Source organism: Erythrolamprus reginae, chromosome 1 (assembly GCF_031021105.1).
Source record: "Erythrolamprus reginae isolate rEryReg1 chromosome 1, rEryReg1.hap1, whole genome shotgun sequence".
NCBI classification, from domain to species: Eukaryota; Metazoa; Chordata; class Lepidosauria; order Squamata; family Dipsadidae; genus Erythrolamprus; species Erythrolamprus reginae.
In genome coordinates, this window is record NC_091950.1 from 334,952,959 (window position 1) to 334,978,015 (window position 25,057).

The 25,057-nt window shown below is 41.9% G+C and overlaps 1 protein-coding gene across 1 annotated transcript in view; it reads left to right on the top strand.

Annotated features, from left to right (window-relative positions):
• Positions 1-25,057, top strand: part of DISC1 (DISC1 scaffold protein) — a 206,358-nt gene that overhangs the window by 10,318 nt on the left and 170,983 nt on the right. Inside the window, exons 2-3 of the mRNA XM_070733963.1 lie at positions 19,652-20,577; positions 21,653-21,722. Coding sequence (XP_070590064.1) covers positions 19,873-20,577; positions 21,653-21,722 — 775 coding nt within the window. The 5' untranslated portion in view covers positions 19,652-19,872. The remainder of the gene's footprint in view (positions 1-19,651; positions 20,578-21,652; positions 21,723-25,057) is intronic.

Here is a 25,057-nt window from a genome sequence, read left to right on the forward strand (position 1 = left end):
GCCCCTGCCTCAAGCGTTTTATTAATTGAAACTAGTAAACAAACGTTATTAACAGCAACAGAAATAGCCAATCAGACACAAGCAGATCCAATTTTGAAATACATTAAACAATGGATATTAAAGGGATGGCCAATTGAACAACAACCAAACCAATTTCAACCTTTTAAGAATAGACAGTTTGAATTAAATGTGTTAAAAGATTGTATATTGTGGGGAGACAGGGTTGTTATTCCAAAATCCTTACAGAAGCAAGCATTGCAGCTATTGCATATAGGTCACCCAGGAATAGTCAAAATGAAAACTATTGCCAGAAGTCATTTATGGTGGCCAGGTTTGGACAAAGACATAGAGTCATGGGTGGGTGGTTGTATACCCTGCCAGAGAACAAGACCCAACCCACCAAAAGTCACACCATCAGAGTGGCCAACACCGAGAGGGCCCTGGTCTAGAATACATATTGACTTTGCAGGACCAATCAGGGGCCAATCCTTTTTACTGGTTGTGGATGCATACTCCAAGTGGCTGGAAATTGAACTCATGGCATCCACAACTACTAGTGCAACTATAAAGGCATTAAGGAAAATGTTTGCCACACATGGTATTCCAGATATTTTGGTATCTGACAACGGGCCTCAGTTAACAGCCCGTCAAATGGAACTATTTCTTGCAGACCAGGGCATAAAGCATGTGCTCACTCCACCTCATTTTCCCCAAGCTAATGGGCAAGCAGAACGAATGGTTAGAACCACAAAGGAAGCATTAAACAAAGCACCATTAGGAGATTGGCAACAACAAATTGATGAATTTTTAACCATTCAGCATATTACGCCGTCAGCGTCTACAAACAAAAGCCCGGCCGAACTTTTAATGGGCAGAAACCTTCGTTCCAAATTAGACAGAATTCACCCAAATTACCAGAATGACCAAAAAGAAATAAAACTACAAAGTGAGAGACAGTTTAACATCGGGGATTTAATTTATGCCAAAGACTATGATTCGAACGATAAATGGAAAGATGGAACAGTATTGGATAAAACAGGTTTAAAAACATATGTTGTAATATTAACAGATGGGCGCAGTTGGCATCGGCATGTCGACCAACTACGCAAAAGAATTAAGACTAACTCAGACATTTTGCCTACTGTAGACAAACCAATAGAGGACTTACCAGAACCACCTCGAGACTCCAGCGATGGCTGCTTGTTGCCCCTGGCGGCCGGCGAAGATCAAAATGCATCATCGCAACCAGGCCCGTCAGAGACTAGCCTTAGCGGAGCAACGGAGCCAGCCGTCCAGGCAAGCAGCTCCCAGCAAAATGAACTGCGCAGGTCCCAGAGATCTGTAAAGCCACCAATCCGCTTGCAGGACTATGTGACGTGGATCAACACGTAATCATGGTCTCAGCCGAAGAGGGAGGGGTGTTGTGTTTGTTTAAAAATATTCGCAGAAAATCTGCGATTGGTTAAGACGCGGCTATTCAGAAAATAGCCGCGAAAGTTAAATGTGTGTCAGTTGGGAAAAGCCCGCGTTAAAAAGAGTATAAAAGGGCAACGGGTTAGCCGTTGCCCTCATTCCGGCAAATCTACCGTTCCAGTGTTCTTGTATTCTCTCTTGCCATGAATAAACCAGTTTGATTTAAACTACCGGAGTCCAGACTTTTCAGAAAGTCTCTAAGTCAAACAGATACTTTATGAAATCTCCATCATCTTATCTGGTTAAGTTTGGATTGTTTCAAAACAACATATCACTTGGTTGGATACTTATCTCATATATCATATAAATTCTCTCCTTATCTATCTATCTATCTATCTATCTATCTATCTATCTATCTATCTATCTATCTATCTATCTATCTATCTATCTATTTTTAGCTGGAATTTTTAAAATTAAGGGAGACTAGGATGGTCCCATTTCGGCCTTGTTCTGGCCTCATCAGCTAGCCACACCCTTCAATCTGGTAGTAAGGAAGGGTGTGGCTAGCTGATGAGGCCAGAACAAGGCCGAAATGGGACCATCCTAGTCTCCCTTAATTTTAAAAATTCCAGCTAAAAACATTTGATACATACAGAATATAGTTGTTGGCTATGAATAAATTAACTGCCTTGAAATGGTCCTGGGTTGGGCCTAGAGGCAAAAAGGAGCTGTGACGTTCCTTCAATATACCAGGGTGATCCGACATAAAAACACACACACACACACACACACACACACACACACACACACACACATATCATATATATATATCATATATATTCTCTCCTTCTCTCTTATATCATATATATTCTCTCCCTCCCATCTACTTCTCTTCTTTTTACTTTCTATCGTTATATATATTACTTAATGTCTATTCTCTTCCATATGTATTGTATAGTGGACAAAGAATAAATAAATAAATAAAAATAAATAAATTGTACTCATATTCAAGTGAGTGATTAACAATCTGATCCACTTCATTGTAAGATAGAAGTTAATTCTACCATATTCAGTAAATACTGGTAATTATTCCCAAATAGGTTTGTATAAGGCTGAGAAAATAGAGCGTTCAAGATGAGGCCTATATTGTACATGAAATCTGCCTTAATCTCAGGTTGGAGGTGGTGATCCAGACCTCATTTTCTGAGGGACCTGACCATTCTCACGTCTGTATTTCATCTTACAAGCAGGAATTCATTATGGTAGGAAAGAAGTAACAACTATTTTTTAAAAAACTTACAGTGCTAGGTGTCCTTTTAAAGAAGCATTCCTTTTTCATATGAGGTACTGTATTTACATGAAGCTGAAAAAATTGTATGTTTCTTACCGATATAAGAATCTATGATCATTGGGTTTTTATTTTATTTTAAATGCTATGTTTGCATTTGTATATTAAACATTTACTCCCTACCCTAAGCAGTTAACAGCAAAAAATTAGAACCCTTTAAAATATTCTTAGACTTTAAAATGAGAAGCTGAAATCTAGAAAGAGCAGCATATTATAATTAGAATAAAATATGTAAAATATTTAAAAGTTTAAAAACCTACATGTGAAAAATTAAATGCATTATAAAAAGAAATAGCGCCGGCGGACTTACCTGCCGGTGGCGTTTGCGGGAGGGGCTGGGAAGACATCGGACCCCATGGCGGCCGCCATCTTGGTTCTCGGGCGAAGTCTCGCGAGGCGAGACTTCGCCCGAGATTTGGGTCTGTACAGGCCTGGCTGCTGATTGGTCCGGGTGGGGCCGGCTCGCCCTATTTAAGGGCGAGCAGGCCCGGGGCTCAGCCTGTTTGCCCGGACCATCGCCCCGAGCAGACACCTGCCCGCCCTCCCTATTTTACAGTGTGCTAAGGTGGGTCGCCCCTAGGGGGGCCGAATGGGAATTTTTTGCGGTTCTGCCTGTTTGCAGGGCCGTTTTTCCGCCCATTCCACACTGGGATGATGGATGTGCGGTTAGGGGGTGCTTGCAATTATTAGGCTGATTGGCTTACCTTTGGTCATTTGGGTAGGCAGGTTAGGGGCGGAAAACTGGGTGGTGGTCTAGCAACTGGTGTTCTCCCTTGGGCATCTTTGGGGATGATTGACAGGTTCTCTCCAAGCTTGTGGTGGAAGCGACCTGAGCAGTTGGGGGGAACCTGTCTTTGGGTCACGCACCTTTAAGTCCCCTGTTAGGGGTTAGCCGGCGTGACCCCCCTCATGCAAGGCATGGCAGGGTCTCAGGTGAGGGAGGGTCCCTCACCTGGACTAGCATCGAGCTACGCCCATAAGTTGCTCAGGAAGTTTATGTGACGTAACTTTTCCGCCCCGGAAGCAATTGTTTGACCCTGTAGGTCCATTGTTTGGGTCATAGTTCGTTATGCAAATTTATGGTAATTTATGCTAATTTATTTAAATAAATTATGCTAATTTAATTTAATAAAAATGACCCAGTTAAATCCAGCTCTTGTGTCCGTGTCGTTACTCCGCCTCTCCTGCAAAAGCTTTCCTGGGGGTTTTGATTTAGCCATTTATGATAAAATGACCCAGGCAAAATGTAAATATTCTCTGCAGAAGAAGGCCTTAAAATTATCTGTGCTGATTTCAAAGTTCGTTTTATCAACTTAGATCCATGATGGCGAACCTAAGGCACGCGTGCCAGAATCGGCATGCAGCGCCATCTCTCTGGGCATTCGAACTGTTACCCATTGCTCTTCTGGGTTCTGACGCACTGGCCAGCTGGTCTTCACACGTCTGGGAGCACTGGAAACAGGAAGAGCAGCAGTCCAGTGCACATGCGCACACTGTGCCACTTCTATTCTGGTTTCTGGCCTGTACATGGGCTCCAGCCATCTGATCCTCTGGTTTTTGGCATGCATACGTGCACAAAGACCAGCTTGGGGGGGTGCATAGGTGTACTGGAAACCAGAACAGAAGCCACCCATTGTGCATGTGGGCACTGGGCAGCTGCTCTTCCGGTTTCTGGCGCTCCCATGCATGCACACTCCTATTTCGGCACTTGGTGCCGAAAAGTTTCGCCAACACTGACTTAGATGGACCACTTTGGGTGGAAGCTGGCTTCTCAGTTTCTCACTTGATAGTACTACTCCATTCAGAAATGAGCTTTCGTGATTATGATTTTCCAGATCATTCTCTGTATTAGCCTTATGTGAAGTTGTGGGAGAAATTTGACCAATACTGATTTTTTTTGCTACCGTATTTTTTGGTGCATAAGGCTCACCTTTTTCCTCCCTAAAAGAGGCTGATAATTAGGGTGCGTCTTATACTCTGTAATGTAGCTTTTTTTAAACCCTAACTAGCTGCTAACAATCTTCCCAGCTCTTACTTTGCAGCTCTTTCATTGTTTCTCTCCACGAAGAATGTTTTCCAAACCCTGTATTTGATTTTTTAAAATTTGCTATTTGCGCCAAATGTTTCTTTCCAGCCCTAACCAGGTGCTAACAATGTTCCCAGCTTTTACCGGCTTGCAAGCTCTTTCATTGTTAACTCTCTGCCAAGAATGTATTACAAACCCTATCTTTGTACGGGGGTTTTCTCATTGCTTTACTTGCTCCAGATGTTTCTTTCCAGCCCTAGCCAGGTGCTATTAATGTACCCAAGCTCTTTCATTGTTATTCTCTGCAAAGAAGAATGTTTTCCAAGCCCTAAGACTTTGCAGGGTTTTTTCTTTACTCTAACTTGTTCTGAGTAAGTTTCTTTCCAGCCCCAACAAGGTGCTAATGATGTTGTCAGCTCTTACCGCTTGCAAGCTCTTTCATTGTTACTCTCTGCAAAGAAGAATGTTTTCCAAACCCTAAGTCTTTGCAGGGTTTTTTCCATTGCTCTACTTGCTCAGGCTGTTTCTTTCCAGGTGCTAAGGATGTTCCAAGCTCTTACTGGCTTGCAAGCTCTTTCATGGTTAGTCTCTGAGAATAATTTTTTTAAGCCCTTAACCTAGGGATAAAATAACGTGCTGAAGCTGACCAGACTAAGGATGCTAGTCAGATGAATATCTGGTAAGCAGATTCTTTTCCCTAACTGACAATGATAAATTCAGAACTCTTTTTTTAAAGTCTCCACAGTTCCACGTATACACCAATACATATACCTTAAGAATATACCTATAACATGCACATTTTCCAATCAATCAAAATTCAGTAGTTTATTTTTACCCCTAGTCTTGCTGTTATTGATCAGTCTGTTTCTTTCTTTTCTCTACACTCTCTCCCTTTCTCTTCCTCCTTCTCCTCCCTTCCTCCTTTCCTATCCTCCTTCCCTTTGCTCCTTCCTCTTTCTCCTTCTAAACCCTTCACTGAGTGATTTTAATTCTAATACGTACAGTGATCCCTCGATTTTCGCGATCTCGATCATCGCGAAACGCTATATCGCGAGTTTTCAACCCGGAAGTAAACTCCACCATCTGCGCATGCGTGCCCTTCCACGCATGCGTAGATGGTGGAGTTTCCCCGCCGGGCAGAGGCTTCCCTGGGTCGGCGGCCCCAGCAAAGGCGTGGGCGGGCGGGCGACGCGCGCGCACTTGGGGACACCCCAGCTTCGTTTCCCAGCTGGGAAGCGGAGGTGGGGTGTCCCCAAGCCCGCGCGCGTTGCTGGGGCAGCTTCCCAGCTGGGAAGCGGAGCTGGCAACAGCGTGGGCGGGCGGGGTGTCACTTCGCCGCTCGTGTCCTGGCTAAACCGGGCGGCAGGAGACAGACTTTGAGTTTTTGGCTGCGGGGGGAGAAGTACGTAGGACTTTCCTAACTCCCTCCCCCCGCAGCCAAAACTCAAAGCCTGTCTCTTTTTTTTCTTGCGGCGAGCCCAAGCCGTTCCTCTCTCGACCGCAGCCGAGCTTCCCTCGGCCACCTTTGGCCCCGTTGCCTCCTCCCCGCCTGCCTTTCCTCGCCAAGCGCACAAAAAAAAAGATACTGTAGAAGGCTTCTACCAGAAGCCGGGGACGGCGGGCAGGGGCATGAAGGATCTCCCCGCCGGCCTCGGGAGCGCGTGGGAGGGTGGCGAGCCTAGGAAGACCAGGCGACACCGGCCGCCGTCGAGATAGAGGAGGAAGCGGATCGGCGCTCCGCCCCGCCAGGGTTCCTCTCCATGAGGGCGTTCGCGGAGCTGCCCGTCTTCAATTCGCAGTCTCACCCGGGCTCCCGATCCTGCTAGGCGGCGGGGAGACTCGGCGGGGAGCACGCGCGTCAGGGACCCAGAGCGCCCTTGTGGCCACCCATTCATGCCGCTCCGTCGCTCGCCATGCCGGTTTCCCCTCAGGAGACGCGCCTGAGTGGCCTTTTTGCTGTTCCTCTCAAGAGTTCTTGCGGGGGAAAAGCCGCTAGCCGGCTTTCGGAGCTCCTCCGCCATCACCCGGCTTCTGGTAGAAGCCTTCTCTCTTTTTTTTCTACCAGAAGCCGGGTGATGGCGGAGGAGCTCCGAAAGCCGGCTAGCGGCTTTTCCCCCGCAAGAACTCTTGAGAGGAACAGCAAAAAGGCCACTCAGGCGCGTCTCCTGAGGGGAAACCGGCATGGCGAGCGACGGAGCAGCATGAATGGGCGGCCACAAGGGCGCTCTGGGTCCCTGACGCGCGCGCTCCCCGCCGAGTCTCCCCGCCGCCTAGCAGGATCGGGAGCCCGGGTGAGACGGCGAATTGAAGACGGGCAGCTCGGCGAACACCCTCATGGAGAGGAACCCTGGCGGGGCGGAGCGCCGATCCGCTTCCTCCTCTATCTCGACGGCGGCCGGTGTCGCCTCGTCTTCCTAGGCTTCCTATGCAATACAGTATGTATGTAGCACGTTCACGCGACCCCCGTGAGGCGGTGGGGAGAGGTGGTGGGTAGAACCTCTCTCTCCCTCTTCCCCCACCCACGGAAAAAATAAAGCAGCCCCAGCCAAAGACGCCCAGCGAGAAAGAGGCCTCCGAGCCGGACTTGTTGCTTCTGCCTGCCAAGAGAGCCGGGCGTGGGCAGCAGCCGAGAAAAGTCGGCGCGGAGGTCTCTTTCTCGCTGGGCGTCTTTGGCTGGGGCTGCTTTATTTTTTCCGGGGGGGGGGAGGGAGAGAGAGCTTCTCCCCGCCACCTCTCCTCCGCCGGAGCTCTGCCGCGTGCGCCCCTTCGCAGCCCCCTCGCTCCTTGTCCTGACAGCCCCACCCCACCCCAGCACTTTGAATCATTGTTCTCCGGACCCCTCCCGCTCAGCCCGGCTGCTGGATTCAAAGTGCTGGGGTGGGGTGGGGCTGTCAGGACAAGGAGCGAGGGGGCTGCGAAGGGGCGCACGCGGCAGAGCTCCGGCGGAGGAGAGGTGGCGGGGAGAAGCTCTCTCTCCCTCCCCCCCCCCGGAAAAAATAAAGCAGCCCCAGCCAAAGACGCCCAGCGAGAAAGAGACCTCCGCGCCGACTTTTCTCGGCTGCTGCCCACGCCCGGCTCTCTTGGCAGGCAGAAGCAACAAGTCCGGCTCGGAGGCCTCTTTCTCGCTGGGCGTCTTTGGCTGGGGCTGCTTTATTTTTTCCGTGGGTGGGGGAAGAGGGAGAGAGAGGTTCTACCCACCACCTCTCCCCACCGCAGGAGGGTGAACGAGGGGGGGGTGAACGAGGCGAGTGGCGAACGAGGCGGGTGAACGAGGCGAGCGGGGGGTGAACGAGGCGGGCAAACGAGGCGAGCGGGGGGGGGCGAACGAGGCGGGCAAACGAGGCGAGCGGGGGGTGAACGAGGCGAGTGGCGAACGAGGCGGGCAAACGAGGCGAGCGGGGGGTGAACGAGGCGAGTGGCGAACGAGGCGGGCAAACGAGGCGAGCGGGGGGGGTGAACGAGGCGAGTGGCGAACGAGGCGGGCGAACGAGGCGAGCGGGGGGTGAACGAGGCGAGTGGCGAACGAGGCGGGTGAACGAGGCGAGCGGGGGGTGAACGAGGCGGGCGAACGAGGCGAGCGGGGGGTGAACGAGGCGAGCGGGGGGTGAATGAGGCGGGTGAACGAGGCGAGCGGCGAACGAGGCGAGCGGCGAACGAGGCGAGCGGCGAACGAGGCGAGCGGCAAACGGCGGGCGGGCATCAGCGAGGATCCGAGGCCACGGGGAAGACCCAGGGAAGGTTCCTTCGGCCGCCTAGCAGCTGATCTGCTCGGTAGCTCAAGGAGCCGAAGATGGGGTTTCCCCTTTGCGTGGGCGGCTGGGAAACTCCAATCTTCGGCTCCTCGCTGCTGCTGCGCTACCGAGCAGATCAGCTGCTAGGCGGCCGAAGGAACCTTCCCAGGGTCTTCCCCACCTCCCACACGCAAACCCCACCATCTGCACAGTGCGGCCATGAAAAAAAATGGCGCGCATGCGCAGATGATGTTTTTACTTCCGCGCCGCTACTTCGCGAAAAATCGATTATCGCGAGGGGTCCTGGAACGGAACCCTCGCGATAATCGAGGGACCACTGTATTACATTTAACAGACTGATAACATTTCTTCTTTAAATTGTCGGCGTCACTTTTAAACTTTTTATTGTTTAACATAATATCTATATTATTAACTCTTTATTTTAGGTATATGTTATTAATCTAATGCCACCTCCTATAAATTCAGTACTCTTGACAGGCAATATATTTTGAGCTGAATAAACATTGAAAGGGCAGTGAGGTTAATGTTGCTTATCTACTCCTCTTACAAGTAATGAACTGATCCCTTCTATTTCTTTCTTGTCCAGATGTCCAAATGTACAGTATAACCTTAGGGAACCCATATTCTCACTTAATAATTTATATCTTTCTGTGATCATTCTATAACTTGCTACTTTCCTTAACTTCCTACTATCAAAAAATATTTAAACATATATAGATAGATAGACAGATAAACAAATGCTGCCCTTTTACATTTTTGGGTTGATTGAGAAATATTCTTAATGCATATTAAAAGTAGGAATTATAGATACATAATGTATTAATTGTGCTTCTTGATATCAAGTGCAAAGCCACTTGTAGTCTACACAAGGAGACTAGAGAGATAAAAGTGAAAGAGGATATAAATGGAGGTGAAGGTAACAATGGGGAAAATATTGAGTATTTAGCTGTATTAAAATGTTGAGTTTGATCAAATTTTATGGAAATCATGGGTTTGGGATTAGGATATAAGGATGTGGCCTCTCGAATAAATTCTTCAAGTTCTAGGCATAAGATCCAGCAAAAATAATGTTTTGTAACTGATTGTCTTAAGTAGCTATGCACTAGTATAGAAAAATGTTATGCACTTTGACTTCTTAATAAGAAAAAAAAGTTTTGATCTGTGTGAACTAGCTTTGAAAAATGATGAAGGAACTCATTAAAGTTGATAAGGAAGCAACTCATGAATTGAATTCCATTTTGGATTCAAAGCAAAAGATAAAAGCAGTATGGAATCAGTTTGATCTCGTGCAAGTCATGAAATTTATAAAAAATAAATTTTACTATGCAGGAAAATTTGGATAGAAAATCAAAGCTTGAAGGCTGACAAAAGACCAGAGAGAAGACTACAATAGTCAAAATGAGGTATGGTGAAGATGTGGACTTGTTGTGCTCCATTGTGACAGGTGTCTTTGATATAAGGCACCAGTACAAACAACACCAAGGCCTGTAATTCTAGGCAAAGTCAGGACTTGGACAGAAAATTCATTTAATGCTTAAGAGATAAAATCCAAGGTTTAGCGATCCCGCCTTGAGAAAAACAGTTGTCTCGTTTTCCACAGTATTTCAAGTTAAATAGGTAAGGTGAAAGCTCTACTCCTTAAATTTTACCAGTTAACAGGCTGGTGCTGTATGTAATTGTTCGCTCCTCTTGGACAGAAATGATTAAAATTGTGAAATTATTGGGATGGGTGAAGTTCTCAAATCTTTACGGAACTTTTTATTCCAAGGCAAAGTTAACAAAGTTTGATGACTAACTCATATGAAGAACTCATATGAAGTAGGTGGATCAATGTGCAAAGGACTATAGAAGAAGAATGTTTCCATTCTCAGGGGTGTTGTTGTGTAAGAACGGTAATTTATCTGCCGAGTATTTTCCGAGGGTATAAAGAGAAAGAAATTTGTCTTTGTAATGGAGGAGAGAAAATGAATAATGAACATCCACAACAGAAAACCTAGAAAAAGAGTTACTTTTGGAGAAATTAGTTCAAGAAGAGTTTTAGGATCTTTTCTCTCTCAAGAAGCAGATAAATTGCTTAGCAAGCTATTTTTGAAATTCTTTCAGATTTACAAAAATTGCATGAGGGTGTCACCCATTTCAATTTTATGAGATAATATTTTGGAAAAGTTAGATGGTTAGTAATTATTGGGCAGTTGAAGCATTGTCTAAGTTGTTCATAATCATAATCCTTATTGTTACATAGTAAATTATAATAATTATTATATTAACACAATGGCTATTCTCAAGGTCATTTCATTTTATAATTGCTTATTTCTGTTTAGGAAGAGCAGCAGGGTTCAATACAGGATCATGCATTAAATGGAAAGTTGGCTTTGTATTAATTAAGTTTGGATTTAATTTTAAGCCAAATTACTTCTCAGGAAGGTATAATACAACCAATAGATAACCATATAATTTTATACATGACATTCTGGAATAGTTTTCCATGCTGCAAAACATTCTAAGGAGAAGGAGGGGACGGTTAACACCTGGGAGAACCAAGGTTTTTTGGATACGATTTAGGATTTGGATTTTAATTAAGCTGAACTGCCAAATGTAGGAATATTTGACATATTGTCCTTGGTGAATGTACTTGTGCTTGTTGCTGTGCTTGTCTTTTTCTCATTATGTGCAATCATATTGAGTTGCTAAGAGAAAATTACTTTCTATTTTGGTAAACTGAATTGTGGTTCCAAATGGACTGTATGTCAGATACTTAATTTGCAATGTATTCCCTGGTGAAATTAAACATTCAGATGGTTGAACTGAAGCCTGCTTCTCAGATTGATTATTGTCAGTGTGTTAACATGCTGCCCAATATCTGACTGGTAAGCCGCCTACTAAAGTTCTTACCAGGGATTTCGACCACTGTGCTTCTGTATGTGTATTGTGTGTGCATTTGCATATATGTGTATCTATGTATAGGGTATTTGGAACATTTTGTCACTTATCAGATAGAGCTAGATTAGTGCAGATTCTTAAATGACCCATCATAATGGAGAGCCATACAAGCAATCATGTTCCAAATTTTCTTTATTAGTCCATTTTAAGCTCTGTCAATACAATTTGTTCAGGTGTAGAGATATACTTGAGAGATTTTGAATTTGAATATCAAAACTCTCTGAAATAAGAGACTCCAATGGGTGAAAAACAGGAGCCATGTATAAAATAGGAAGATGAACTCTTAAATTGTTTTATATCCAGGTAGACTTGGGAGTCAAAGCAGGACACAGCAAAGGTTGCAGTATCACTATCTGCCAGTAAAATCAAAGCCAAAAGCCCTTCAAGGTTCTTCTTTCATTAACCAAAATTTAAAAACATCTAATTTGTCAGGGAAATTATCTGTGGTTTCTGGATAGGGAATTGGGGATTTCCAGTGCAGTTTTTGATTTGCCCCAAGCAATCTTAAAGCATCAGTGTTCCAACCACATTTTAATAACCCTTGAAAAAGTCCAAACCATTAATAGGAACATCTGCAGTTTACAATGTTTGCTACCATTAAGCTGGATTGACTCTGGCAAAATTTTGATAAATGCTTTCCATCTTGATTTATCATGCCATTCCAGTAATCCTTTTGATCGTGTCTTACCTTTGCCAAGCATAATCATTTTTTTAATCCATCACCTGTTTCAACTACCATATGCCCAAAAGGTGTTTCTACTTGTTGATCATTGCCACAAGGGATCAGTCAGCCTTTATTTGATCCAAGTAGATTTATTGATCTTCTCACAATCTATCATAATCTTCATAGCTTAATAATCAAAGGCATTAAAGGCCGGGCTTAATTCAGAGGCATCTGATTTTCTCTCAGTACTTCTCATGGTCCAGATTTCACAAAAATCCTTTGGCACACTGGAAAGACCATTTCATTCTGACTTTTTTAATAGTTGAAATGTTTTTAACCTTCACAGTTTGTCTAAATTTATCTATCTATCTATCTATCTATCTATCTATCTATCTATCTATCTATCTATCTATCTATCTATCTATCTATCTATCAAACATGTATAGGATAGTAGTAATTTGTATAAACATAACATAAGTAAAAAGTAACAATAAAAGAGGACAATAGGACAGGGATAGTAGGCACAGTGGTGCAGTTATACATGCCCCTTACAGACCTCTTAGAAACAGGGAGAGGTTGACTGTAGACAGTCTAGGGTTAAGGTTTTTGGGGTTTGGGGAAGAACCACAGAATCAGATAGTGCATTCCAGGCATTGATCATTCTATTGCTGAAGTCGTACTTTCTGCAGTCGAATTTGGTTTATTACTTGCTCATGTATTGCTGCGGTTGAAGGTGAAGTACTCGTTAACAGGAAGGACATTTTGGTATATGATTTTATGAACTATATTTAGATCAGATCGGAGGCGACGTAGTGTAAATTGTCTAATACCAGGGTATTTCAAGTCTGGTGGAATAAGGTACTTTGTTGCGAGTAGAGGAGTGAAGGACTCTTCTTGTGAAATATTTCTGGACTTTCTTGATTGTATTAATCTCTGATATGCAATGCAGGTTCAGACAGGTGAGCTGTTTCCAGAATTGGTCTAACAAATGTTTTGTAAGCTCTAGTTCGCACTATAATATTGCCAGAGGAAAAGCTGTGCAAGATTAGATTAACAACTCTTAGTCCTTTTTTTGGCAATGTAGTTACAGTGGGCTCTGACACTTAGATCATTGGATAGGAATACTCCAAGGTCTTTGACAGAGTGAGGGTCATCTACAAGTTCCTTTCCTCCAAGTTGTGTTTTGTATTCTGATTCTTTTTGCCAATGTGTAAGACAGAGCATTTGTTGGTTGAGATTTGGAGTTGCCAGTTGTTTGACCATTCTGCTACATGGTGAAGTCTATTTGAAGGGTAGCAGCATTGTCGGTGGTATTAAATAGTTTAACATCATCAGCAAAGAGAACACAGTTGCTTATAAAATGATCACAAAGATCGTTTATGTAGAGTGTTGGTCTTAGAACAATGCCTTGTCAGAACAATTTTTCTTTTTTTAAAAAATATTTTTTTTATTATAATACAAAGATTAAAAAGAGCAGGCAGATAGTGTTGTACATATTGTATCATTTCACAGTATAATTATTATTTGTGTAGTTGTTGTACTTGAATTCTAAAATATCTTATACAGAGCTGCCCCTAGTTCCCCCTCCCTCTCCGTTGAACTGTTAGCCACACAGTTCTTTGTTTTTGATATCAATATACAGCTTATGGCATCAGCGGTTATCAAACATTTATTTATTTATTTATTTATTATTTGGATTTGTATGCCGCCCCTCTATCATACAATTAATCTAAAGTCAGATTGATTTGATCTTAGTTTTGTGTCTCGGATTGATTTTAAGAACATCTAATTTGTTTACTACCATTATTTTTTTTTCTTGTCTCGACCCAGTCATAATTTCCCCCCCAAATTTCATAATATTTTGATTCTTCTAGTGAAAAAATAGTCACAACAATTTTTCCAGTAAAACTTTTGTTCTGTTTCTATGGCACATTTGTCTTTATTCTTCAATCAAATGAAAGTATCTACAACCTTTGCTTTTTCACTATCAGCTATAAATTCACAAAGTGAGGAATTTGATATTATTGTTGTTTTCTTAGTGTTTAACATGAACCCAGATGTTTTCACTTACCATTTTTATTTTAACAACTCTCATTTCTTTATTCTTGGCTAACAAAATAGCACCATCTGCATAACTCAAATCATTCCTGATTTCAGTCTCCAATTTTAATTCCCAACTATATTCTTTTCCCATTCCTTGCCATAGTCATGACGTACTATCTATAATACTGTGCATGAAGTAGTTATTAGAAATTTTATTTCTTTATCAGTTCTGAACCACTGTTTTCTAAGATTTTAATTCTTATAGATTTTTGATCATTATAAAGACTGCTCAGAAAAATAATTAGTTGTTTTGGCACATGAAGTAGCTTTAACATATTCTACATTCGGACATGATATACAGTCAAACTGTAGGTTATGACATTCTCGGGAAGTGTTGTCATCAGATTTATAAGGGAGACATAATTGAATGGTGCTAGTGTATCAAAATCAGGACCATTGCAATACTCACTCCTAGTTTGCTTGGGCAAGATGTGGCAACCCCTCGTATACCTGTAGACTGCTATCATATCCGCTCTGGCCCTCCTTTTCTCTAGGCTATCCATGCCCAGTTCCCGCAGTCTCTCTTCGTAAGTATTGGTTTCTAGACCCCTGATCATTTTGGTTGCTCTTTTCTGCACCTTCTCCAGAGTTTCAATGTCTTTTTTGAAGTGTGGTGACCAGAACTGAACACAGTACTCCAGGTGTGGTCTGACCAGGGTGTAGTAGAGTGGTATTAAGACTTCCCTGGTCTTGGAGTGTATTCCCCTGTTGATGCAGTTTAGGATTGTAATATGTGAAGTTGGTATAATTTGGACACTTATTTCCAATTTCCAGTAGTACACAGATATAAACGAAATTGTTCCTTTCTTGTGATAAATGGGTCTGGCAGAGCCCTGTATCCCTCACCTGTGTTTCTGATGCTACTTTAAAAAAATATATTATGAATCTTTTATCTCCATATATTTGGAAGAACATGAGGATTCTAGCATTAAAAATGTAGACTACGCAAGAATGAAAATGGCCTATTCTTTTTAATTGGGCTCTAGCTAAGAGTTACTTCAAACATAAACATTTAATTCATAGTTCACCTTTCCTACATAATGCTCAGTGTAACTTTTATAGCTTATCCATCTAAGTACGAATCAGTCCAATTCTGTCACATCATGTGTCTTCCAACTGTGGCCTGTATTCCTGCTGTAGCACAGACCAATAGGATTGGGCGAATCAATCGACACAGAACATCTGACAACTCCGTGCTAGTTTCCAAGATGTCAATGTTTAATGTTGTGCTTAAATTCCATGGAAGCAGGGGAACAAACTGGGAAGAATTGATTAGAGGATGAATGTGTTTCAATGTTTTATGCCAGTTCCTGGTGTAGATGCTGTTTCTCACTAAAGTCTTGAGTTCTGTTAAGTATTTAGAGGTCAGCAAAATAAAATGAGCCTACATTAAAACCCAAACATTCAATTGGCTTGCTTACACAAAAGCTAATTACAGCAGATGGTATCTTCTGGGAATAGGAAACTTACAGAAGGAGCTTTCCTCTAGTTACTGTAGTGTGAATAACATGAAGCCACTTACCAGCTGGTGTTTCTCCTGCTTCCAATAAATCCAGTATCATTTTTTTCTGAATCTGCATGTTGCTATTATAGCAGCCATTAAGACATCGTTCAAGGGAACCCAAATTAAAGGAACAAGATTTTTTTTCAAGCTAGAATAAAGGAACAAATACTTACATTTTACAGACTTGAAGTAAAATACTGCTGGGATTGTTTAATTTCTTTTTGATGTGTGTGATCTTAAAAGACAAGACTGAACTTGTGTAACACCAGTCTTTGCAACAGCATCCGTGTATTGACTTATAGCAAGCCTGCATTTCAATTTATCGAATGCACAAATTCATCCGTTCATTTGCCGACTTCATTCTATAGGCTTGACTCCGAAGCTCTTTTAATGGGAATTTTAGTTTAATTGACTGGTGTTTATATTTGGGAATAGATAGGTATCCAACAAGCTAGCTCTTAATGAAGTCAAGGGGAAGGAGATGTTTCTATAGCACCAAGTGTTTGAAAAAATCAGGAAAGACTGATTTGAAGATTTATGCAAAGTGGAGAAAAAGATACTTGAAAGAAAAAAATAGATAGGTGACAATATTTTTCCTTTTTCTTTCACAGCTATAACAGGATAGTGGAGATGATTCAGCTTTGTCAGATGTTCACTGTTTTATCTGAGTTACATGACATAGAATATTGTCCAAATGAAGTTCTTGCAGTTGGTGGAATGGCCCGGTGTCTCTCTTAACTGGGGTAACTAAGAATGATGAACTGAGAGGATGGGAGAATCAGAGATGGTTGGAAATTTATGCCTACAATTGGTATGTCTGAAATTGGAGGCATTTGGTACTACCTGGAAACCAGTAAAGGGCTACCAAAATTTTTACTACCATGCTGTGGGCATGGCTAATACAAGGCACCCTTCATCTTTCAGTGCAAATTGGGTGTTCTGTGATGGAGCTTCATTTTTGCTACCCCGCGATCCGGGCAGCAGCCCACCCCTGCCTGGAAACCAACTGGATAAAAGCTTAAGGCTATTAAAAATATCTTTACCAGATTAAATCATCTTTGTGGACCCTTGGAAAGAAACATGCATTGACAAAACATGTTGAGATTCCATGATAAGGCAGAACTGTGATCAGAAGATTTGGAAAAGCCCTGAAATGATGGTAAACAGTCCCATGAAGTTTTGCGTGGAAATAGATTTATCTGGTCTTTGTAGGTAATTGGGGCAGGTCTTCAAATTTACAATCAAAGAAGTACTGTACACTAGAATCATCTCTATTTATAGTACTGTAATGGTTAAATCTTTTTGGGTTACAGTCCACTTCTCAGGTTTCTATTAGGCATGTGTGGAATATTATACCAACATACATTAACATAACATAGCTCAGTGATAGGGAACCTGATTCATTAATTCATTAATTCATTAATTCATTAATTCATTAATTCATTAATTCATTAATTCATTAATTCATTAATTCATTAATTCATTAATTCATTAATTCATTAATTCATTAATTCATCCATTAATCCATTAATCAATCCATTAATTCATTAATTCATTAATTAATTCATTAATTCATTAAGTAATTAATGAATTAATTTATGAATTAATTAATTAATTAATTAATTCATTCATTCATTCATTTGACTTCTGTGCTGCCCAATCCCGAAGGACTCAGGGAGGCTTACAACAGTGATAAAAATACAATAAAATATATACAAAAGATAAAAGAAGACGAACATTTCTAAACTAAAATGTTATAAAATGAAAAACCCCATAAAGATAAAAACAGGCACTTTCATACACAACATTTTGGCTCGAGTGCCACAAGGGTGTGCGTGCGTGCAATAATATGTGCACACCCATAATGCAATGCCCTTCCCTGCACATGTGACAACCCCCTCACTGTCACCCACGCATGTGCACAAGCCCACCCCACTCCCCCTGGGCTTGTGCACAGGCCTCACTGAAGCATTTGAACTTCCAGTAGGCCCATTGGGCCATTTTTTTACCATTCTCAGCGTTTAGCCCTGCGGAGAACGCAAATGGCCAAAAATCAGGGCAAAAGTCAGCCTATGTACGCTGGAGCTGACATAGAGTAGCACCTCGCATGCTCTCAGATATGGTTCTGCATTCCACCTGTGGCACCCGTGCCATAGATTCGCTATCACTGACATAACTTATTATATTGCTTCAAAATGTATTTCAGTACCAAGGAATGTTTATGTGTATGAGCCAAAGTCTTTTTATCTTACATCTCACTGATGTTAATACCACAATTTACATATAGCAAAAGAGATCGTGTTGATAATTCTTTGATTTGCCATCCAAAAATGTCAGTCAAATAATCACAGAGTGCTTCCTATTGATCTATTAAAAAACATTATTTCAAATCTTTATTTCACACAATAGCTTCTCTTATAGGCAGCACATGGTCAAGATTAAATTGTCATTCATATTACAGTGGTATCTCTACTTACGAATTTAATTCGTTCCGTGACCAGGTTCTTAAGTAGAAAAGTTTGTAAGAAGAAGCAAATTTTTCCCATGGAATCAATGTAAAAGCAAATAATGTGTGCGATTGGGAAAACCACAGGGAGGGTGGAGGCTCTGTTTTCTCTCAGGAGATTCCTAGAGAGGCCCCACGGAGGCTTCTCCCTGCCTTTTCTGGTTACAGTTTCGGAGGCTCTGGTTTGTAAGTGGTTCTTAAGAAGAGGCAAAAAAATCTTGAATACCCAGTTCTTATCTAGAAAAGTTCGTAAGTAGAGTCATTCTTACGTAGAGGTACCACTGTATTTGGAATTACGTTCATTGGTTCTTTGTCTAAATTGCCTAAAGGCTATGACAAAAAGTGTCATAAAGTGTGTGACAAAAAGCAGCAAAAAATATGTGTGCAGCTGCTATGTTTGATAATGATACAAATTAATTATTGACAGAAATCTGAACAATTAAATATTCTGGGAAAAACATGGCACAATCCATTAGAAAAAGGCTTTTCCAGGCTGACAATTAACTATGGTCTTTAAGTGATATGCTGGGAGTCAAATCTCCAAAGTAGTGGGTAACATCTGAACAAGTACTACCTTTTACTTGGCTTTAAATACAACCAAAATTAAAAATAAATTATTTTCATCAAGCCCTGTTTTTAAGTACAGTGTTACCTCTACTTAAGAACGCCTCTGCTTAAGAACTTTTCTAGATAAGAACCGGGTGTTCAAGATTTTTTTTGCCTCTTCTTAAGAACCATTTTCTACTTAAGAACCTGAGTCCGGAAAAATTTCCCAGGAAATTTGAGAGCGGCACAAAGGCCCGGCCAGTTTCCTGCCATTCCCCCTGGGTTTCTCTCTCTGGCACAGTGTATGGGAGGCAGGCTCACGCTTGGTATATGGAAGGCGGGTGCTTCTCCTCACCACCTCAGAGTCCCTCTTTTTTTCTTTTAAGCCTTAAAATTTTTGATTTTTTTGATTCCCCTCACTTCACCTTCTTCCTTCGGCAGTGACTGTCCTCCTCCTCCTCCTCTTCTTCTTCCTCCTCCTCCCACCCAAATTCCGAGCTTTTATTTCTTTCCGAATGGATTTGCATGCATTATTTGCTTTTACATTGATTCCTATGGGAAAAATTGCTTCCACTTCCAAACTTTTCTACTTAAAGACCTGGTCACGGAACAAATTAAGTTCTTAAGTAGAGGTATCACTGTAATCTCTTCCCATCATATTAAAAGTTACATTTTATTAGCTAATAATTTTAAAGTTGTTATCACCTGGGAAACTCTGCTTTTTGTAAACTGAATATGACAAGCTATAAATCTGTGCAGTATTGTTTTGTTCCCCAAAATAGGTTTCAAAATGCCCTCTTACGTGGGAAAAATATATTTATGATCATTTTCTTACTTTGTTTATTTTAGAGAGCCAAGATTTTTAATTACCTGTGGATTCTTAAGAGAAGGTGGAAAAGGAACCAGGGTCCTACAAGACAGAATTTCACCCTCCACCTGTGAATCAAACTGTCTGAGCACACAATCAAGAACTTAAGTCCTGTTCTTTGAAGATACCATGTGAACCTATTTTGGGATTATTCTTTTTCTGGTATGCTGTTTAGACCTCCTGCTGCCACAAATAAAACAGAATGTCTCAGACCCGTGCAACCATCTGGTCAGATTCTCCTGCTATTAACAACCATAAAGAAGATGTCTCACCTATACAAAGCTTATCTATATGGTCGGGCAAGTTGCTAGATGCAGTGGAGAAGACTTCTGAGGGTGTCAGTTCAAAAAAGAAAGAAACATTATGTACTCAGCATCAGGAGAAAGGGGCCACCACCCAGGAGGCTGAAAACAAAGAAACTTCCAAGGGTCCCTCCAGTCTTCAGGATTCCTTTCGCTCACATTTTAGTTTCATCCAGCTCTCACTAAATTTAGCTTCTGAAGCTGCTGCAGGTGGATCAGGAAGTAGGGAATCTAAAGGAATTCTGCAATTAGATGGAAGAGAGAAAACAGAAAACATTAATTTTCATCTATCTGGAGAAGTCCAAAGAAGATCGCGAACGGAACTGTGGGCTTCATGTAACTCCTTGTGTGGTGACGTTGGTTCCTGTCCCTCGGAAGCTGCAGAAGATGACATTTTGCAGGACTGTGGGAGGCTCTCACCTTTCCACGCAAATAATGCATTTTCTTCTTCCACGGATTCTTTAGAGGCAACATCTGCTGATTCTTCGGTGACTTCAGGCTATGAGAGTTGCGGCATTGCTAGTGAGCACAGTTGGGATTTTCTGATGAAGGAGTTTGAACCAGTACTACAAGAATGTTTGTTGGGCAATCGTCGTTTGGTAAAGGTTTGTATTCTTTGTGCCCATTTTGTGTGATAGAATTTTAAGCAAGTACAGTACAGTACAGTAATACCTCGGCTTACGAACTTAATTGGTTCCCGGAGGAGGTTCGTAAGGTGAAAAGTTCGTAAGATGAAACAATGTTTCCCATAGGAAACAATGTAAAATCAATTAATGCATGCAAGAACCCCCCCCCCCCGCAAAAACACAGCTGCCCAGCTGTCAACTTTTGAAACAGCCAGGGGGCTTCTCAGCGTCCTCCCGAATCCGAATGCCAAACCCGAACTTTTGCCGAACTTCCGTGTTTGGCGTTCGGGAGGTCGCCGAGAAGCCCCCCGGCTGTTTCAAAAGGTGACAGCTGGGCGGTGGGGCTTCTCGGCGGCCTCCCAAACGCCGAACCCGGAAGTTCGGCAAAAGTTCGGGTTTGGCGTTTGGGTTCGGGAGGATGCCGAGAAGCCCCCCGGCTATTTCAAAAGGCGACAGCCAGGCGGCGGGGCTTCTTGGCGGCCACCCGAACTCGAACTTTTGCCGAACGTCCGGGTTCGGAATTCGGGCGGTGGGTTCATAAGGTGGAAAAACTTTGTAAGAAGAGGCAAAATATTTCCAAATCCCAGGTTCGTATCTCGGAAAGTTCGTATGGCGAGGGGTTCGTATCACGAGGTACTACTGTTAATATAAAGCAATGTAATAACTGCTATAATGAACGTTTCTACTGAGAATTTTAGAAGATGCCTACAAAGATATTGTTGGATAGTTATAATTAGTAAGCAAAATGTAAGCAATCTGACATGCATTTCCCCCCCCCCCCCCCCAATTTGGGAATCATGGGAAACTCATCTGATTTTCACATCTTCATATAAATATATCCTGTCATTATATCTATATGTGTACTGTAGTTGCTCTTGAATTATGTATGATGATTGTGCAACGTGGGGTTACAGAAGTGGTCTTTAGAAATGGGTGGATCAAGTGGAATGAAATCCAAACTTTTGGATTGTCGTGATCACATATACAATACTTAGGTCACAATTTTTCAAAGCAGCATAGAGGAATATTGCTCATGATCTTTTAATTGATACAGATAAAATCCTTGATAAGAAAACTTCAGAAGCTTGAGGAGAAAGCAATAGCCGAGGATGACTATGAGAAAGGTATGTTTCTGGCAACCTGTTGCTTCTTTTGCTCCTTCTTGTGGATGGACAAAACCCAGAAATCAGCTCATGACTCAGACTGGCACAATATCTTTTTAAATTTTCCCAACAGTTACTGAAGGAAGGTTTAAGAAGAAAATGGCTTGTCGGTTCCAGTGTCATCTCAATCTAAGTTTTCTGTGCCTCAGTAGTGAAATCATGTGAAAAAACATGCTTCCATGTTACATATGCATGTATGCAGTGAACTCAAATTAATTAACTCTTGTTTCAGAATTAAGAGCTAGTAAGAGGCCATATAAGATGAGAGGCCTTTTATTTGCCCATGTTTTTTTGTTTTTTTATTTTATTTATTCATTTGTCCAATCCGCAATACATATGGAAGAGAATAGACATGAAGTAATATATATATAAAGATAATATGTAAAAATAGAGGAGAAGATATATGAAAGGAAAAAAATATATATGATATATGAGATAAAGGAAAGACAATTGGACAGGGGATGAAAGGCACCCTAGTGCACTTATGTACGCCCCTTACTGACCTCTTAGGAACCTGGAGAGGTCAATCGTGGATAGTCTAAGGGAGAAATGTTGGGGGTTAGGGGTTGACACTATTGAGTCTGGTAATGAGTTCCATGCTTCGACAACTTGATTGTTAAAGTCATATTTTTTACAGTCAAGTTTGGAGTGGTTAATATTAAGTTTTAATCTGTTGCGTGCTCTTGTGTTATTGCAGTTGAAGCTGAAGTAGTCATTGACCGGTAGGACGTTGCAGCATATGATCTTGTGGGCAATACTTACATCGTGTTTTTTAGGCGCTGTAGTTCTAAGCTTTCTAGACCCAGGATAGTTAGTCTATTTTCGTAGGATATTCTGTTTCGAGTGGAGGAATGAAGGGCTCTTCTGGTGAAGTATCTTTGGACGTTTTCAAGGGTGTTGATGTCTGAGATGTTTGTGGTGCAAATTTCTCTCTTGCTATATGTCTGTTCTGTCGGGCTCTCTGGTAGAATCCTCCCAAAAGTTCACAGGTACAAATTTCAGACACACACACGTTTGAAAATTCAAAACAAGGTTCTTTATAATGAAAAGTCACTTAAACCAAGCCCTCTTTTGGTATAGCAAAGAGCACTCGTCTCCAAACAAACTGGTAATTTGTACAAGTCCCTTATCAGTTCTGTGATACTTAGCTTGCAGCTGTGAGGCAATTCACAGTCCTTCTTTCACAAAGTGAAACACACTTTGCCCTGGTTTAGTTTCAAAGTGGGGAAAAATCAGCACACAAAAGGTCAAAGTCAGTAAAGCAGTCATGAAACACAACGATCAGATAATCCTCCACAATGGCCAAACCCACAGGCTGCTATTTATAGCAGCCTCACTAATCACCACAGCCCCAGCCAACCACAGGTGGGCTCATTTTCTTTGATAATAATCTCTCAGTTGTTGTTGCCTATGCATCGCTCTCCGCATGCGTGGCTGTATCATTAACTCTTGTTCTGAATCCACGGAGGAGCTAGATAATTGATCTCCTTCTGAGCTGTCTGCCCCACTCTCCTCCTCCCTGTCACTCATGTCTCCTTGGTCAGAGGAGCCTTCATCAGCAGATTCCACCGGGGGGGGGGGCACATCCACAGTCCTTGGGGCAGGAGCTGGGCCAGAGCTAACCACAACAATGTCCTTTAGAAAGTTGTCTAAATTCTGCATGTGCTAATCCCAATATGTCAGCTGAAGGTACTACCTAAAAGGAACATCTGCACTTTAAAATGGGATAATCTAGCAGTGGGAAGGACATGGGGAAAGGCTGATATCCATTCACACCCTCAAAAAAATTTATAGTTTTGAACCTTAGATTTTGGGGAAGAAAATAAGAAAAAAGATAATTGGAGGATGGATTGACCTCCCAGAATACCTCCCATCAGCTGTTCCCAGAAGTGAATTTTAGCAACAGGTTCATTGATTGCGAGCTTAGCTTTCCATTTTTATTTCTGCCTCTGAAACCTCCATCTCAGAGGCTTTTTTCCTGAAGCTCCATTTCAGAGGCTTTTTTTCAGCCTCTGAAACCTTCATTTGAGAGGCAGGGTGGGGCTAGATTTGGAGTGTAAGATGCACCCAGATTTTCACCCTCTTTTTTGGGGGCGGGGGGAACAAGGTATGTCTTATACTTCAAAAAATATGGCTGGTTGCTGTGCTGTTGTAGCAATGCAACAACCTGGCAGAGTGAATAAGCTGTATTCAAACCTAAAAGCTATTGATATGAGAACCATCGTCTGTGTACAGCAGTACCTCTAGATACGAGCTGCTCCACATGCGAGTATTCCAAGTTACGAGCCACGAGGGCAGAGAAATTTTTGTTCCAGACCCAAGCTCAAATTCGGGATATGAGCCGAGCGTCCACTAGGTGGTGCAAGAATCCTTGCTTCTGGTTATCTCGGAGGGGAAAAGCAAAGTCTAAAGCCATTTGTTCCAGATACGACATACAAGCTCCCTTCTGGAACGAATTAAACTCGTATCTAGAGGTACTACTGTACTTCCAAATCTATAAAGGGATACTTCGAATAATGTAGATTCTGATTACTTTCCAAAAATACTTCTATTGAATGACTGGGAAACTAAAAATGGTAGATTTCTTTTCCTCTCCTCAGCTAGTCCTATTTCTAGATCTAGATCCTTATCTATTTCTGCCAGAAGAAGACTGTTGTGTTCCTATGATCCTTGGGAGAATGTTGAGTTTTTTCTATTTTTTGATGGCAGTCATTTGCATTAAGGAATCTCATTTCTATTTGTAGTGAAAATTTACGTTAAAAAACTGGTTCTATCTAATACAAGTACCTATTTGGGCCAGCATTACATTTAATTTTCACAATTACCTTTGGTGCTTCATTTTTACTTCAATACTGACAAACGTGTCAATATTCTGACATTAAATTTTTTCCATTGTTTTACAGTATTAGTAGTGCCAATAAGGCATTAGTTATTCTTAACCTTTTAACTCTTTAATCTACTTACTTCTTTTTCTTCCATTCTCCTAATGGATATTTGAGTGTTCTGTATCAGATGAGCAGAATTCTCAAAACGTTTTATGAAATCCACACTTTATTTTCAAGAGTAAGTTCTTTTTTTAACAGAACAGAACAAAGAATTAAAATGTTACGGTCTTTTCCATATGGTTTGCACTTTTTAAATTTTTTTTGTTAAATGTTTAACAAGGTTTAAAATAGCAGTCACACTTAGAGGAAAAACTGTAAATAAATGTATGAATGGATCATTTACCATTGCACTCTTTTGTGAAAACTGCATCGACATAATTTTCCTATTGCTTTTCTTGAAGAGCAATTCAC